This window comes from Carica papaya, chromosome 6 (assembly GCF_054855325.1).
Source record: "Carica papaya isolate Zhongbai chromosome 6, ASM5485532v1, whole genome shotgun sequence".
NCBI lineage: Eukaryota > Viridiplantae > Streptophyta > Magnoliopsida > Brassicales > Caricaceae > Carica > Carica papaya.
Genome location: NC_142314.1, coordinates 28,747,708 through 28,761,306, shown reverse-complemented (window position 1 = coordinate 28,761,306; position 13,599 = coordinate 28,747,708). Strand labels below are relative to the sequence as shown.

At 34.4% G+C, this 13,599-nt stretch overlaps 1 protein-coding gene across 3 annotated transcripts; it reads right to left on the bottom strand.

Annotated features, from left to right (window-relative positions):
• Nucleotides 1-967: 967 nt before the first annotated feature.
• Nucleotides 968-12,876, bottom strand: LOC110812911 (crossover junction endonuclease EME1B-like). 3 transcript variants are annotated; one of them, XM_022039821.2, is made up of 12 exons: nucleotides 12,464-12,873; nucleotides 11,830-11,964; nucleotides 11,616-11,683; nucleotides 10,518-10,688; nucleotides 10,279-10,432; nucleotides 10,077-10,186; nucleotides 8,907-9,082; nucleotides 8,630-8,693; nucleotides 8,430-8,548; nucleotides 2,751-2,840; nucleotides 1,811-1,925; nucleotides 968-1,402 (listed from the first exon to the last, which is right to left on the bottom strand). In XM_022039821.2, the coding sequence occupies exons 1-12, from the start codon at nucleotides 12,726-12,728 to the stop codon at nucleotides 1,232-1,234; spliced, it is 1,638 nt and encodes a 545-aa protein (XP_021895513.1). In that variant the 5' UTR covers nucleotides 12,729-12,873; the 3' UTR covers nucleotides 968-1,231. The 3 variants fall into 3 exon arrangements, with proteins under 3 accessions (XP_021895513.1, XP_021895515.1, XP_021895514.1); XM_022039823.2 differs by lacking the exon at nucleotides 2,751-2,840 and having other exon boundaries at nucleotides 12,464-12,876; XM_022039822.2 differs by lacking the exon at nucleotides 11,616-11,683 and having other exon boundaries at nucleotides 11,834-11,964; nucleotides 12,464-12,874.
• Between the last annotated feature and the right edge of the window lie 723 nt (nucleotides 12,877-13,599).

Genomic DNA, 13,599 nt, shown 5'->3' with positions numbered 1-13,599 from the left:
GTTTTTCTTGCTTTCTGTACCACAATTTTAAAGCATGTGTGTGTGTGTGTGTGTGTGTAAATATAGCAATGCATCAAATCATTTTACCAAATTGAAATCCCTAGTGTCCTCCTGCCAATCTGCCAGAAGTTTCTTACGAGGCCTTGATTTGGTTGGGTACATTACCTACCCACAGCTGTCCATAGTGGGGGTTAGGGTTCCTCATGGCCCTGTGAGTCAGGTGTGCAGAAGGCCCTTAGTCCAGGCCCTGAACAGCTGGGTTTTAAATGCCCATCATCCAACCACCTTAGCGCGCTTCTCGGTCAAGAGCCCCCGCAATCAGGCTTGGTGGTTCTTACGAGGCCTGACGACAAGGTTTCGGCAACTTTCATATATCGGAGGCCTAGAAATGGCCTGCAATTATTTTAATTAGTTTCAAGAAGTTGAAATTTGGGTGAACTTTGTAATTTACTGGGTTTTTTAAGCGAGTTAAGAGAGAGTTATCCTCCTACTCTTAAATGTTACTATTTTGTAAACCAAACATGCCCTTAAGATAAAATATTTGTAAGTCATTTTTTTATTTATTTATAAATTGTCATATGTAAGATAAAATATATAAATCATATACATAAATATTTTCTTCTCTTTTCTATTCGATGATCAAACAACATTTAATATTTTGTTGGCCCTCTTACCATTATTACTGTTATTACTAATACGCGATACAATAACTGCAAATCATCATTGCTGCTGATATTACTGATGCTCCCATTATTTCTACCCTTATCTATCATTACTATTACTTATTATTAATATATAATAAAGAATTTACATGTATTTTTCTATGCTTTTTTATTTAATTTTTTGCTTTCTAAACAAATAATGAAAAAAATTCTTATCCGAATCAGATAATTTTAGTCAATGTCGGCCCAGACCACTCCAAGGTCATCTCCATTATCAATTTAAAAAAAAAAAAAAATTAAATGTATTATCATCTAAAACAATGCATTATTCATTTTGCAAATAAATTAAATGTAGCTTTTTAGCAACTTAAAGATGATTTGATAAAATTCTATATTTATAGAATTTTTCAATTCATCAGTTACAAGAAGTTAAAGATATATTACAATTACAAGAGGAAAAATAGTGACTGCAAAGAATGCTATCCTCCCCCAGATCAGATTTCCTAAAGGAAGCATATTACAGAAAACTTGATACACTATGAGATGGTTTTGCTCCAAGTCATATTCACTCATGTCTTAAAGAAATCGGCACCAAATTCTACATCATCAGTTTTGATGTTTCCATTTTGAGCCACAAGTATTCTGTACACTCTCTTGGAACAAATTTCACCTAATCTTCTATCACCACCTACTAACCCTTCTGTTGTCAAGTCCTTCAGCAGAAATTCCTTCTCGTGTACCTGCAATTTTACAAAAATTGATCCCAACAATGAGAAAGGATTCAATTTCATATCAATTTGCCAGATTACCACAAGCATTTGTAAACGCGATTTATTCCGTCCATTATATGTAATGTGAGAGAGTTTATTATAATTCTCATGTTTTAATCACTTCTCACTCCTAAGTGGGAAAAAAAAAGTAACAACTAAATATATTAAACCATGCACGTTGGACATCATTTCTGCTCATAACTAAGAAATTGTAGATAATGATGCCCCAATCCCAAACTTTTAAAATAGTATTAAAACTGGCATTATCACATCTAGCAATTGATACAACTCATCTATCAAACATTCTATTCCACCAAGAGTCAAAGTTGGTATCTTATCAACTAGAAAGAAGAAGAGGACTGTTCTACTAATACTTACTGATCTGTTGGGGTCCATGTAAACACTCAAAAGAGATTTCATGGTAGGGTATTTCTTTGATATGGCAAGAGCCATCCGTGGTTGTACCTTCGGGATAGCTACCAAGGCTTTCAACCTGGCAAACAAAGCATAGCAAGAATTAGAGTTTCATTGGCACAGAAAAAAGACATCCTATAAAGAATGAATAAAATGAAAGGTTTCGTCCATGCTATGGTAACAGTTTTGGAAACGACCAATATAACTGACCAGAACTTCAAATTATTGACAGATTTCACAAACCAAGTCCTCAGTTCTCATGGGAGGAGTCAAAATCTACTTCTAAGTGAAATTGACCAAGTAAGAAAAAACACAGATTTTGTACTTTATTACTTGTATCTACTCCAACCAAGTAGTTATTTTAAGACAAGTGCTCTTATCTCGAATATATTTAATGCGCACATGCACTACACCTGAATGCTTCAGAATCATAGTAATGGAACCTCCCTAAGTTCGTAGATGAATTATGACTCAGATCTTTATGGACCCTATGCTCATATTATTTTAACCAAGAAACAATTGATAAACAGTTCAAAAAGCATATTCAGTCAAGCTTCTGGCTTTTGTGTTTCTATTGGGGAAAAGAAAAATAACAGCTTTGCCAAATGCCTAAAACAAAAGTTCTTTCAATCACAATGTCCTTTTTTACTTTTGATAAAAGGTAACATCGAAATCTAAGACTTATGAAGAATCTAAAACAAAAGTTCCAACAATTCCAAATGTTGGAAGACAGAAGTAAAACTGTCTGTTGGATGTTGTATGCTATATCCAAGGTTACTCCTAATTCTCTTACTCGGGTGGTCACATCTTTCATCCCAGCAAGACTCTGCTACTCTACTCAAATCCATCATAAGAAACTTTGTTAAAAAAAAAATATCTAACCAAATAAGAAGATACAACTCACCATGAGCTCTTTTTTATCAAGTCCCTGTCAACTGTATCGTTGGGAATAATAGCCCCATTCGCACTTACAGACAGTCGAGTTAACTTCTTTCTGCATTTCCAAAGCAAAATATCTTCACATCAGCTAAAAGATTGCAACAGAAAGAGGTTAAAAGATTGTTCAAGGAGGTCAATTGTCATTGAAGAAGAGGACAGACAAGCCATTCAAAAGGAAGTGAGTGTAACTCATCTTTCTCCCAGAGTTCTTTGAATGAGCTCTAAAAAGAGAATCAATAGGAACCCTCCTTTAAGAGCAACCATCCTTACTCAATCCCCCTTTTTTTATGCTACCAGTCTTGACACCAGGATGGGGAAGAAAGAGAAAGAGATCCTTCTCTCATTAGGAAAAAAAATCACTATAAGGCACTAAAAGGATAGCAACCCAGTCAAACGTAAAATTTATGATGAAAATGCTCTAATTTTTTCTAACTATCTCCTATATTACTTTCAACTCCAATTTACCTTTCTTGAATAAAAACAACATTGCACCCCTAATCCTTACATCCCAGACAATCTCTATGGACATGCTTTTCGATTCAATACCCTTTTTCCTCCCATTACAGTGTACACTTCCTCAAAAGCCCAAAACTAATTGTCAACTAAAGCAGCCACCATCGTGGAAAGGCCAAATCTAAGAGAGAGCATATCCTAAAGCTTCCTTGTCAAAAGACACCGAAAGAGAAGATGATTAGTAACTAGATATCCCCTTTATAAGGAGAATATTCAATCAAAAACTTTTTTTCCTCACTTTTGGCATGGTGACAAGGAATCTAGAAGAATTGAGCAAAGATGAATACTTAAGCACTCTAGCTCAATTTTGTCAAACATTACAGAGCTTGATTCAAACTTGATTTAGCCTAATGATAACTTTATTTAAAGTAATATGAGGCTCAGGTTCAACTTGACTAAACCATATGAGGTGTAAAATTAAATAGTCTCGGCCAACAAGGTCAACATAGAGATTTACAAACAGCAGAGTAAGAATAATAAGAGTTTGCAGTGTCATTTATAGAAGTAGATCCCAATCTTTATTTATGATAAACAAAAGAACATACAAGGCAAAAGCTTGCAGTATTCCCCTCAAGTCTTCATGGTAGCATCTTAGAAAACTATCATAAAATGTTGGGTGCACTTTCAAACAATCTGGTAGATTCAATTTATAGACCAAGCTCCCCACTTTTCAAGGGACTCCATGGCTTATAAGCCCTCATGCCTCAAGCTACTGTACACTTTCTTCCACATTGGGGTGTATGCTTCAGCAACACTATATCCCCAAATTTGAAATTCAGAGATCTTCCTTTGTCAGAATATTTTTCTATTCTATTAATCTTCTTAAGGGCATCTTTTGCCTCATCAAGCAATTGTTATATTGCTCTAGCAAATTATAGGCTGCTAGGAAACTTCGGCAACCAGATTGTTTTGCTATCTCTTGAGGCATCAGAGGCAGCACAACCATTATTGCTTGAAAGGGACTTGTCCCTGATGATGATGATTTTTGTAGATTGTAGTAAAACTAAGCAGTATCCAGCACTGCTATCCAATTCTTCTGATTTGTTGTCACATAGTGACTCAGGGACTCCTCTAGTGATGCATTCTCCATCTATCTTTTCCCATCTGTTTTTGAATATTATTTATAATAGAAAACTAATTATGAACCCACCATGTTGAATAGGACAATCGAAAACCATTCCGTGATTGTGTATCCTAATCATTCACAATATCTACAAGAATACCAAAGTATTTCACATAATGCTTGAGAAACACCACAACAGCCACTTTAGCCGAACACACATAGGAAACAAAGAACGTCTTTGGACAATCTTTCTACCACAATCAAGATAGATCTCATACCATCTATCTTCAATAGCCATGTAATAAAGTCCATTGAAGCCAATACCAATGGCTTCGTTGGAATTGGCAGTGGCTGAAATAGTCCTACCTCATTAAATCTTTCTAATTTGTCTTGTTGGCAAAACAAGCAAGCCTTCTCATATAGCTCAAAAGTTTTCCATTATCCGTGGCCGATAGTAGCTTTTGGACAAAAATGCCAACATCTACCTTGTTCGTAATTAGTCCATTGTAGGTTATATGTCTCTTTCAGAAGTCATTATCTGATTTGACTAGTAGGGATACATTGTAGGTCATATGTCTCTTTCAATTATCACATATTCCAAATACATTGGTGGCGCTCTAGATTTGCCACAGGTGTGGCTAAATCTGGCTACTTGAAGACTGAAAATTGGTGCACAAGCTATTTTTCTTTATAAAAAAAAAGAAATTTTATTGAGAAAAGAGTGAAAATCTAACCAAATTGTCCAAAAACCTGCAAACAACAGTGGTATGGCCTTCTTTCTAAACCCAAAACCACCAATAATGGTGTTGAGTTCTAAACGAGGAGTAACCCGTGGTAAGTTAAAAGTGTCAAATAGCCAGATCCGTAGCTTCCATGCCATCTCACATTGTAGATGACACATTAGACACATGTCAGGAGACAAAGCTCGGTTTCACCTATGAATTTGCAACAACTCATTGGTGTTTACCCAATTTAGGATTGTTGTCATCATGAAAACCTTCACCTTCAAAGGAATGTGCCAGAAAACCTTGGTAAAAGTGCTTTGGCAACAATAAAAGTTTCTTTGAGAACCGTGACATGTCCACGATGCGCGTTAAGCATCAAACATGTATCTTCTTAGCAATACCAAGATTGTCTCATGTAGACACGGGTATGCACAAAAAAAGATGAGTCCAAGCAACATAAAGACAGAGAGAACACAACACATGAAGAAGATTAAAAATGAAATATAGAGATCTGAAATCTAAATAATCAAATTAATATCTCATGTTGGTATAGTAATCATATAAATAGTCTAAATAACAATTAAGCAAGAGCACCTTATTTACATACACTAAATATAATCAAGTAAGTCAACAGTATATAAATATAACTAATTATTTATAAAAAATTATCATGATTGACAGTAGACAGAATATATAAAAATAGTTATTTTCTTTTTGCTGATAGTAGCACGGTTATAAATTTTTTTTTTGAGATAAAAAATATAATGTGATTCAATCATTCACAAACACTCCATTTATAAAAAATATTTATATATCAATCAAAATATCAATAAAGTTTTCAAAATTCTCTATTACGTAAAGAGGATAACCCATAATAAAAAAACCCAGAGTTTGTAACTATCTATCTCTAATTCTATCAAACCCTCAAAAGCACTCATGTACCTCTTTTTCTAGATTACCCAAAAGATAACAAGGGGGATGAGACTTAGATATTTCTTACCTCCACTAATATCCTTTCAAACCCAAATATCTTCCCTCATTGACCCAACCATCATCCAACTAATCCTTAACCCGCAAACCAAAGTCCATAATTTTTACATAAATGAGCACCAAAGGAGAATATCATTATAGGACTCCACCTCCATTTTACATAAGAAACATTTGTTCACCAATATTTTTCCTTTCCTCATCAACTTGTCAATATAAGGATACACCCACGACTTGCTTCCCACGCAAAGAAAGCAACTTTAGGTGAAGCACTAATCTTCCGAATTTGCCAAAAAGGAAAGCTAGTGTCTGTGGCCTCATTTTCAGTCAAATAATTATAGAAGGACCTAACCGAGAAAAACTATTTAACACTGATTCTCCAAATAGGTGGTTGTTACTCTCGTTGATTGTAGCAATTGAGAGCGTGTAAAGGAGAGTTTCATAATCATTAACTTCTCAGTATTGAAATTTCTCATAACTTCATGTCATTCCCCTTCTTCCCTATTGCCTCTACATGACTCGTGTACCAAGATATTTTTGTGTCATGAAATATCATAGACCTGCAGAAATTATTTTCTGAATGATCCCCCTCTTAACCAAGCATCATGTCAGAAACTAACTCTGTTCTCCATGTGGTGGAGATCACGGTTTGAGTCACATGGGTGGAGATCAGGATCCAATTTAAGATGCACAGAGGCCACATGGAGATGAGCATAAGATGGACACAATTCAAGATGCACTTGGGTCGCATGGGAGGAATATCATTAAGCCAAGTGAACCAATCACAAGATCACGGACCAAGAAACTCAAATAAGCTTTTCAAGATTATATTCAAGAATGGATTAACAAAGAAAGAAGGCTTGGGCTGAATTTGGAGAGCCTTGAGAGATGGAGGCCGAACTCATTAAGCCACTTGGAGAAGTAGTCGATCACTCTCCTACAAGTTATGGACACTCGGCCGACTCTTCTACAGACCAAACATTAAAGAGTCCTTACTCTTGATGGAAGCCGATTATTAAAGAATCCTTAATCTTCATGGAAGTCAATCACTAAAGAGTCATTACTCTTCATGGAAGCCGATCACTAAAAAGTCTTTAATCTTCATGGAAGCCGATCGTTATGAATCCTTATTCTTCTACAAGACATGTTTGGCTTTCCAATCTCAAAAGTGATATAAAGTCCTCATCCTACAAGTCGTGGACGAATGTAGGACTCTTCTACAAACCAATCACTTTTCTTAATTAAGAGTCTTTATCGACTACTCCTCTACAGGTCATAGTCAGTTTTCCACCTCAGTCTCATGAAGAATAAAAAGTTCTTATCATGGGCAATATATCATGTGAAAATTAGTTTTTTATTAAGAGTCTTTATTCTTATCACATAGAAAAATCTTCTTTAAAGAGTTCTTATGCACCTAAGGATAAACATTGTTGTTAATTCGGAGGTCCACATTAAGTACTCTTTTCTTATTAGGAGTTTTCTTGAATTTTTCTATAAATAGACTCTCTTGTACTCAATTTTTAATCAATCATTCAATCAATCAATAAAAGCTATTCAAGCTTAAGGTAGCCGATGGCTAGCTTGCTACTTGTGAGGTTTCTTCAACCTTTTTGTTACATGAAGAATTGATTTCAACTTATCAAGGTAGTTTTATGGCATTTTAATCAATTCATTTTCTTTCATCCCAATTGCCTTAGTTCCAATTACTTATTAATTGTAGTTTAAGTAGGAATGGTCAATTTATGAATTAAGTTTTAATGCTAATTGTGTATGTGTGGATTCAAATTGCATGTTAATTCTAGGTTCCGCATCACATTTCCAACTCTCCACCTGATACAATCTAGGAGCTTGTTCCTACCTATGCATTTTTTTTTTTAAATCCCTTTCCCGTGCGGTCTAGTCGATTATTTGCTGTACCAACCTCTCCATGGTCCCAACCTTCAGCTCAATCACCCTCCACAAAGCAACCATTTTCTTTCATGAATCTCCATAGTCACTTTCCTTGTAAAGCCAAATTCATCTCCATTAAAGATCTTAACCCCAAACCTCCCTAACACAGACTTTTTAATCTCTTCCCATGCCACCAGGCAATACTTCTTCCTATCTGCTGAGTCGCCCCATAGGAATCTACATTATAAATGTTTACATACTTCTGCTGCTTGTTAAATAATTAGGATACAAAAAAATTTGGTACCAACAAGTGCAACAGTTTGAGCTATTGGCCAATAGACTTTCAAAATTATGTTGATAAAGAAAGATGATATAAAAATTATACTAAATCCAAAAAAGAGGTCAAGAATGAAGTTAAATTCAAAAGTTAGTTTCAAGAACATGTTAAAACGTTAAGAATTAGTACCTAAACTGACAGGATGCCAGGCTGCATGTCAAACCAACAACATGTTCAGCCACTTCAGCTTCATCTGCACATAGCCTGGAATGCACGCTAACGTAATGTGTGGTTAATTTTGCAAACACCTGTAAGAAATATCACATTTCATGCCACTTAGAATAATCATGAAAAGAAAAACTAATTCTTTATGCATTTCTGCTACTTACCTCCTCAATTGGTGGTCGTTTCCAGTGATTACTACTTCCTGGCATCTTATATTGCTCTTTTTCTCTAAGTATGAACAATATCCAATAATAAAAAAGTTAAATCATTTTATAGAGAACTGGCACTAACAAATAGCACCTTACGTCATTACCGAGTATTGAGCAAACAAGTAATATGAAACAATAAGAAAGAAAGGAACAAATAGCCATAGATGTAAGTCAACAAAATGTATGTAAAATGATCGCAAAATTATCTAATTTAGCTTCAAAACAGTCTCACCTTTTGTGGATGTATGCCATTAGCCTATTTGTGAGGTAGCAAATTGTATAAGATGGATATTGACTTTGAACTCTTGAAATATTATCCAGAAATATCTCATTTCTAACAAGATTGCAAAATTCATCAGCCTCGTATATAAGTAGTATATATGGAATCCTTATCCCTTGCGGAAACAGCTGCAATTGAATAATGATAATATGGGTCAGGGCGACAAGAGATACAAGGAACTATAGATTACCCCAGAGATGAACCTTAAAGCAAGAGTGTGACCCTTTAGCATAGCATTAAAAGTGTAAAAAGTTGCTAGATAACATTTTTAGTTGAATTCAGCAAGGTATTAGTGGCATCTTGAAAACGAGTGTTTCTGAGAGGATATACTTGTTTGTCTTTTAGTGCTGCAATTTGTGATTCTATTTTGGATTCTTGCAAACAAATATAACAGCAAAAAAAATTTCATATGAGAAATAAGATGGGCCAACATCAGTTTCTCATAAAAGCTTCCGAGAAAATGATGCATCACGACTGAAGCTTTAAATTTAAAGACCAAAAAGGCTAGAGCACTCCATATAAGAAACTACCATATTAGCTGGCAATTGATCTTCCAAGGAAAAAGGATCATTCCCAAATCCCAAGCAAATTTTATGTCAGAGGAATTTTACAGCCAAATTAGTTTTCCAGGTTTGGACCAAATTAGTCCATGAACCTTGAACTACCAAAATTTTAAACAAAAGCTAGAAGCTATAGATAAATAATCTAAGAACAAAGGAGCTTAGTCTACCAAAAGCTTGTTACAATAGTACTGGACATCAAATTCTACTAATAATCATTAAAAAAAAACATACCTAAAGGTCAAGAACAAGAGAGAATATCAAAGATGCAAATAAAAGAAAGTTAAAGCTTCAAGTTCGGAAAAGAAAAAGGGAAAGATGGCAAAACTCCCTTTCTGATATGTTAAATTAATACAATAATAACATGTTCTATGTGACATGAAATGATCTGCATTTTTAATGAATACAGGTGAATATAAATAGATCTCCACTATGTGGTAGATTATTAGCACTGAAATTTATGACATGGCAAAAGCTGCTTTTAGTAAATGCATCAGTGTAAAACCATGGAGGGAAAACATATCAGAGTCTATATCATCTTTATTCACTTCCGAGCTACTACCTGTGAAATATGTTCTGGAACTGTCATGGTCCAGATAATTGATCCTTGAATTGGATTTGATGTTATACGAAATGTAAGGCCCTTCTCGGATAACCTTGAAAGCAGATGTCCTATGCTAATAAAGCAAAGTCACTCAGCAAATAATAAATTATGGAGAGCAAAATGAGTAACTCCAGTGAACAAAAGTGGTGAAAGCCCTTACCTCCAATTGACCCAAGTTCAACTACTTTGGTATCTATTTCAGCTACTATAGATTTTAGTGCAGACTTTCCCTTCTCCCATTTTTGCTTCTCTTTCTCTATTTTTTTACGCTCTGCAGCCTCTGCCTTCAAAGCTGCTTTTTGCATTTTCTCTGCCTAAATAAGGTGCATTAATCAATTATTGATTGGTAGCAAATACTAATAATATAATAAAGCTGAGTCACATCAACAAAGTAATTACTTCCTTCTGCCGCTTTTTTTCTTCTATTGCATGAATTCTCTCCTCCTTTGTCATTTTCTTCTTTCCCATTACTTGACCAGTACTATTTTTAACTTTAGTTCTGATTCCCTGTTTTGGTATATTAGTCATCTCTTGAATGCTAAACATATCAGTCTCTTGTTCATCAGCTACCTGATTGAGTCCAAAAAAACATTAAAATCTATCAGTAAATTGAATGGCTATAATTAACAACATTCAACTGCAGCAATACCCAGATGCTACTACCATAATTTCTGAACAGGGAACATAAAATTCTAAAAACTACTAGTAAAATAGCCCCAAGAAGATTGAATTATTAAAAAAGATCACAATCAAATCTTCATCCAAGTGCTAACAAAAAAACTAGCTCCGACATGCAGTACACGAACAATTCTAAGGAAATAAACTGTCTGATAATAACACTGTTGCAACATAGTAAGACGAGTCAGCCAAGACCATGATGCCAACTCATGACATTAAATAAAAAAATGGGCTGAAATTGAGGACAACAGCAGAATGGTTTCAAACTATTCCCCAGGTTCTGAAATCCCTCTCACACTTGAGCGAAACTGCTATCCATGTTATACTTATTAATAGATGAGAAGAAGCAGAAAACTCTCCCAGTTCACCTGTCACAGAAACAGAAAATTTTGAACATGCACCAGTAATCTGGGGGAGTTGCTTCTTAGGGGAGAGATTTTACAGGCAAGCTGCAGGCCTATGAAAATCATTGACACTGGTACATAGGGAGAATGATTTTACCATGTTAATGGAGGAACTAAAAACGAGTTGTGCCCTAGTTAAACTAGGAGAAGAGAGAACTTATAAATTTATTCTGCAACATTCCCATTGGTTATCACCACCATTTCAATATCAAGGGTGGACTCTATGAAGCAGAGTATCAGAGCATCGCTATCTAGTCCTTTTTCTCGTTGAAAAGAAGCAAACATAGACAAGGTTAACAAAACATAAAATCATTAACTTGCTGCAAAAGCATTTAAACCCTCATAATATAATGATATATTACCTTGAAACAGTTTATTGAAGATAAAATCATAAAAAAATCTCCTTAGAAATTACCTGATCAAAATCATCTGTCCAATAGGTTGGTTTATTAGAACTAGTCTCTGTCATTAGATTCGTAGTCCCTGATTAGAATATTTTCTGATTTCAGTTATTATAAACATAACAAATTTCATTAAGGGACTATCACTTGCATATTCGAAATAAAGGGGAAAGTCAAGCCTCACACAATCACAGAGAAAATGGGACAAGATATAACCTTAAGAAATACCTACAGAAGAAGTGGGTGCAATCAGTGTAGAAGCTGATGAAAATCCAGTAAATACAGCTCCATTCTTCTTCGAGTTTCCTGTTCCAGCTCCATTTTCAGATTCGTCATCAGACTCCAAAGATATCACACGTTTTCCTAGTAATGACAAAAAACAATGCCAACAACATCAAACGAAAGTTAAACTAAGAGTATATCGAATATGTATCAGCAATTGCTATTAAAAACACAAACTTTGGAGCAAAATCAAGAAAATACATTTTATAGATAGAAGGTAAACCAGAAAGAAGATGATAGTATAGCACTGGCCAAATATCTCAACAAAAACAGAAAATTGAAAATCTACAAAAATAAAAGCGAACTTTCTTACTACTGTTCATGCTAACTCAAAGCCGATCAGTTTCAAACGAAATAGAAAATATACAAACATATGAATTTTCCATTAGAGAATATTTTCTGTAATTGGATAAAAGAAAAACCTAACAGAGACCCTTCGCAAAATTTAACACATTTTCAGTTCCCAAAAAGCCAAAGAATTTCATATTACTTCGGTAATCATTCAGATAGAATAAAGTTTAACAAAAAAACCTAAATTCAACAAATCAAGGAATATTAAAGAATCCAGGAAAATAATAACCAGATAACTTGTCATCGTGTTCGGGATTTGAAACCCTCGTTTCGGGATCAAAAGATGATTTGCAGACGGAGACATTATCGGACATTGGAGTATCAGGGACGAAAGAAGGAGTAGAAACGGCGCCCAGCAGTTTCTGAGGGGTCGGGTCACCATCCGAGATCAAAATTGTAGGAACAAGGTCCGCATGGGTCTTAGGTTTCTTGGAACGGGATGGGAGAGGTGTATGCTGGTCTTCTTCATCTGAGATGATGATAGGATTAGACATTCAGGATCAACTTGGAGAGAGAGAGAGAGATGGACAGAGTTTGAATTTCTGAGTGAAGTTCGTGGCGTCTTCGAATAGGCGCGGGATCGGCGAAGAAGACGGCGTGTTTGGATAATGATACTGAGATAACCTTATTCCGTTTAAAAATTAGGCCCGGTGTTTATTGGGATAACCATCCACTACCAAATTCATAATACACAACTTTTAAGTGGCAATGTCTAGTTTTCAATCAAGTTCCAAGTCCCAATATTTTCATAGAATTTTACGAAATTATTTACTCATTATAAAAACATTTTATTTTTAATAATTTTTACCAAATATTTATTTTTTAGAGTAAATAAATTATTAATAATTTTTTTTTTAACTATTAACTTATCTATCATTAATTACACACGAATGTAAGTTTTCTTCTAAAGTTTCTTTTGGTGGAAATTGTAGTCGAGTTTCTACATGAATTTTGGTGCAATATAATTAGGACATGCAAAAAAAATATAATTTTCACAAATCTTTGAACTTTAATTACGTGGTGTTTTTATATTAGATAATTTTATTAACATTGTATACGTTAAATAACTTAATTTTTATAAATTAAATCAAATATTACACATGATTTAACATAAAAATATAATTTGAAATAAAAATTTATGATTATAAATTATAAAATTAATTATTAGACATTAAATAATTAAAATTTAAATACAATAAAAATAAAATAAAATAAAACCAACATGAATATAAGAGTGTGAGAGTTCGATTTGACAGTCATAGAGATATTTTATAGTGTCGATTTGTGTCCAATCGTGGTGGGCTACATGAGGGAGCTTTGATCATGCCACTTATGGCTTTAAAATTAAGTTCTCATTGTTTTGGG

Bases quoted from the DNA above. Each gene is read 5' to 3' on its own strand.
- LOC110812911 (XM_022039821.2), bottom strand. From the start codon at position 12,728: ATGTCTAATCCTATCATCATCTCAGATGAAGAAGACCAGCATACACCT. The intron at 11,684-11,829 runs GTATTTCTTAAG...TATTCTAATCAG, and splicing joins TGCACCCACTTCTTCTGTAG to GGACTACGAATCTAATGACA. The intron at 10,433-10,517 runs GTAATTACTTTG...CACCTTATTTAG, and splicing joins AAAAAAAGCGGCAGAAGGAA to GCAGAGAAAATGCAAAAAGC.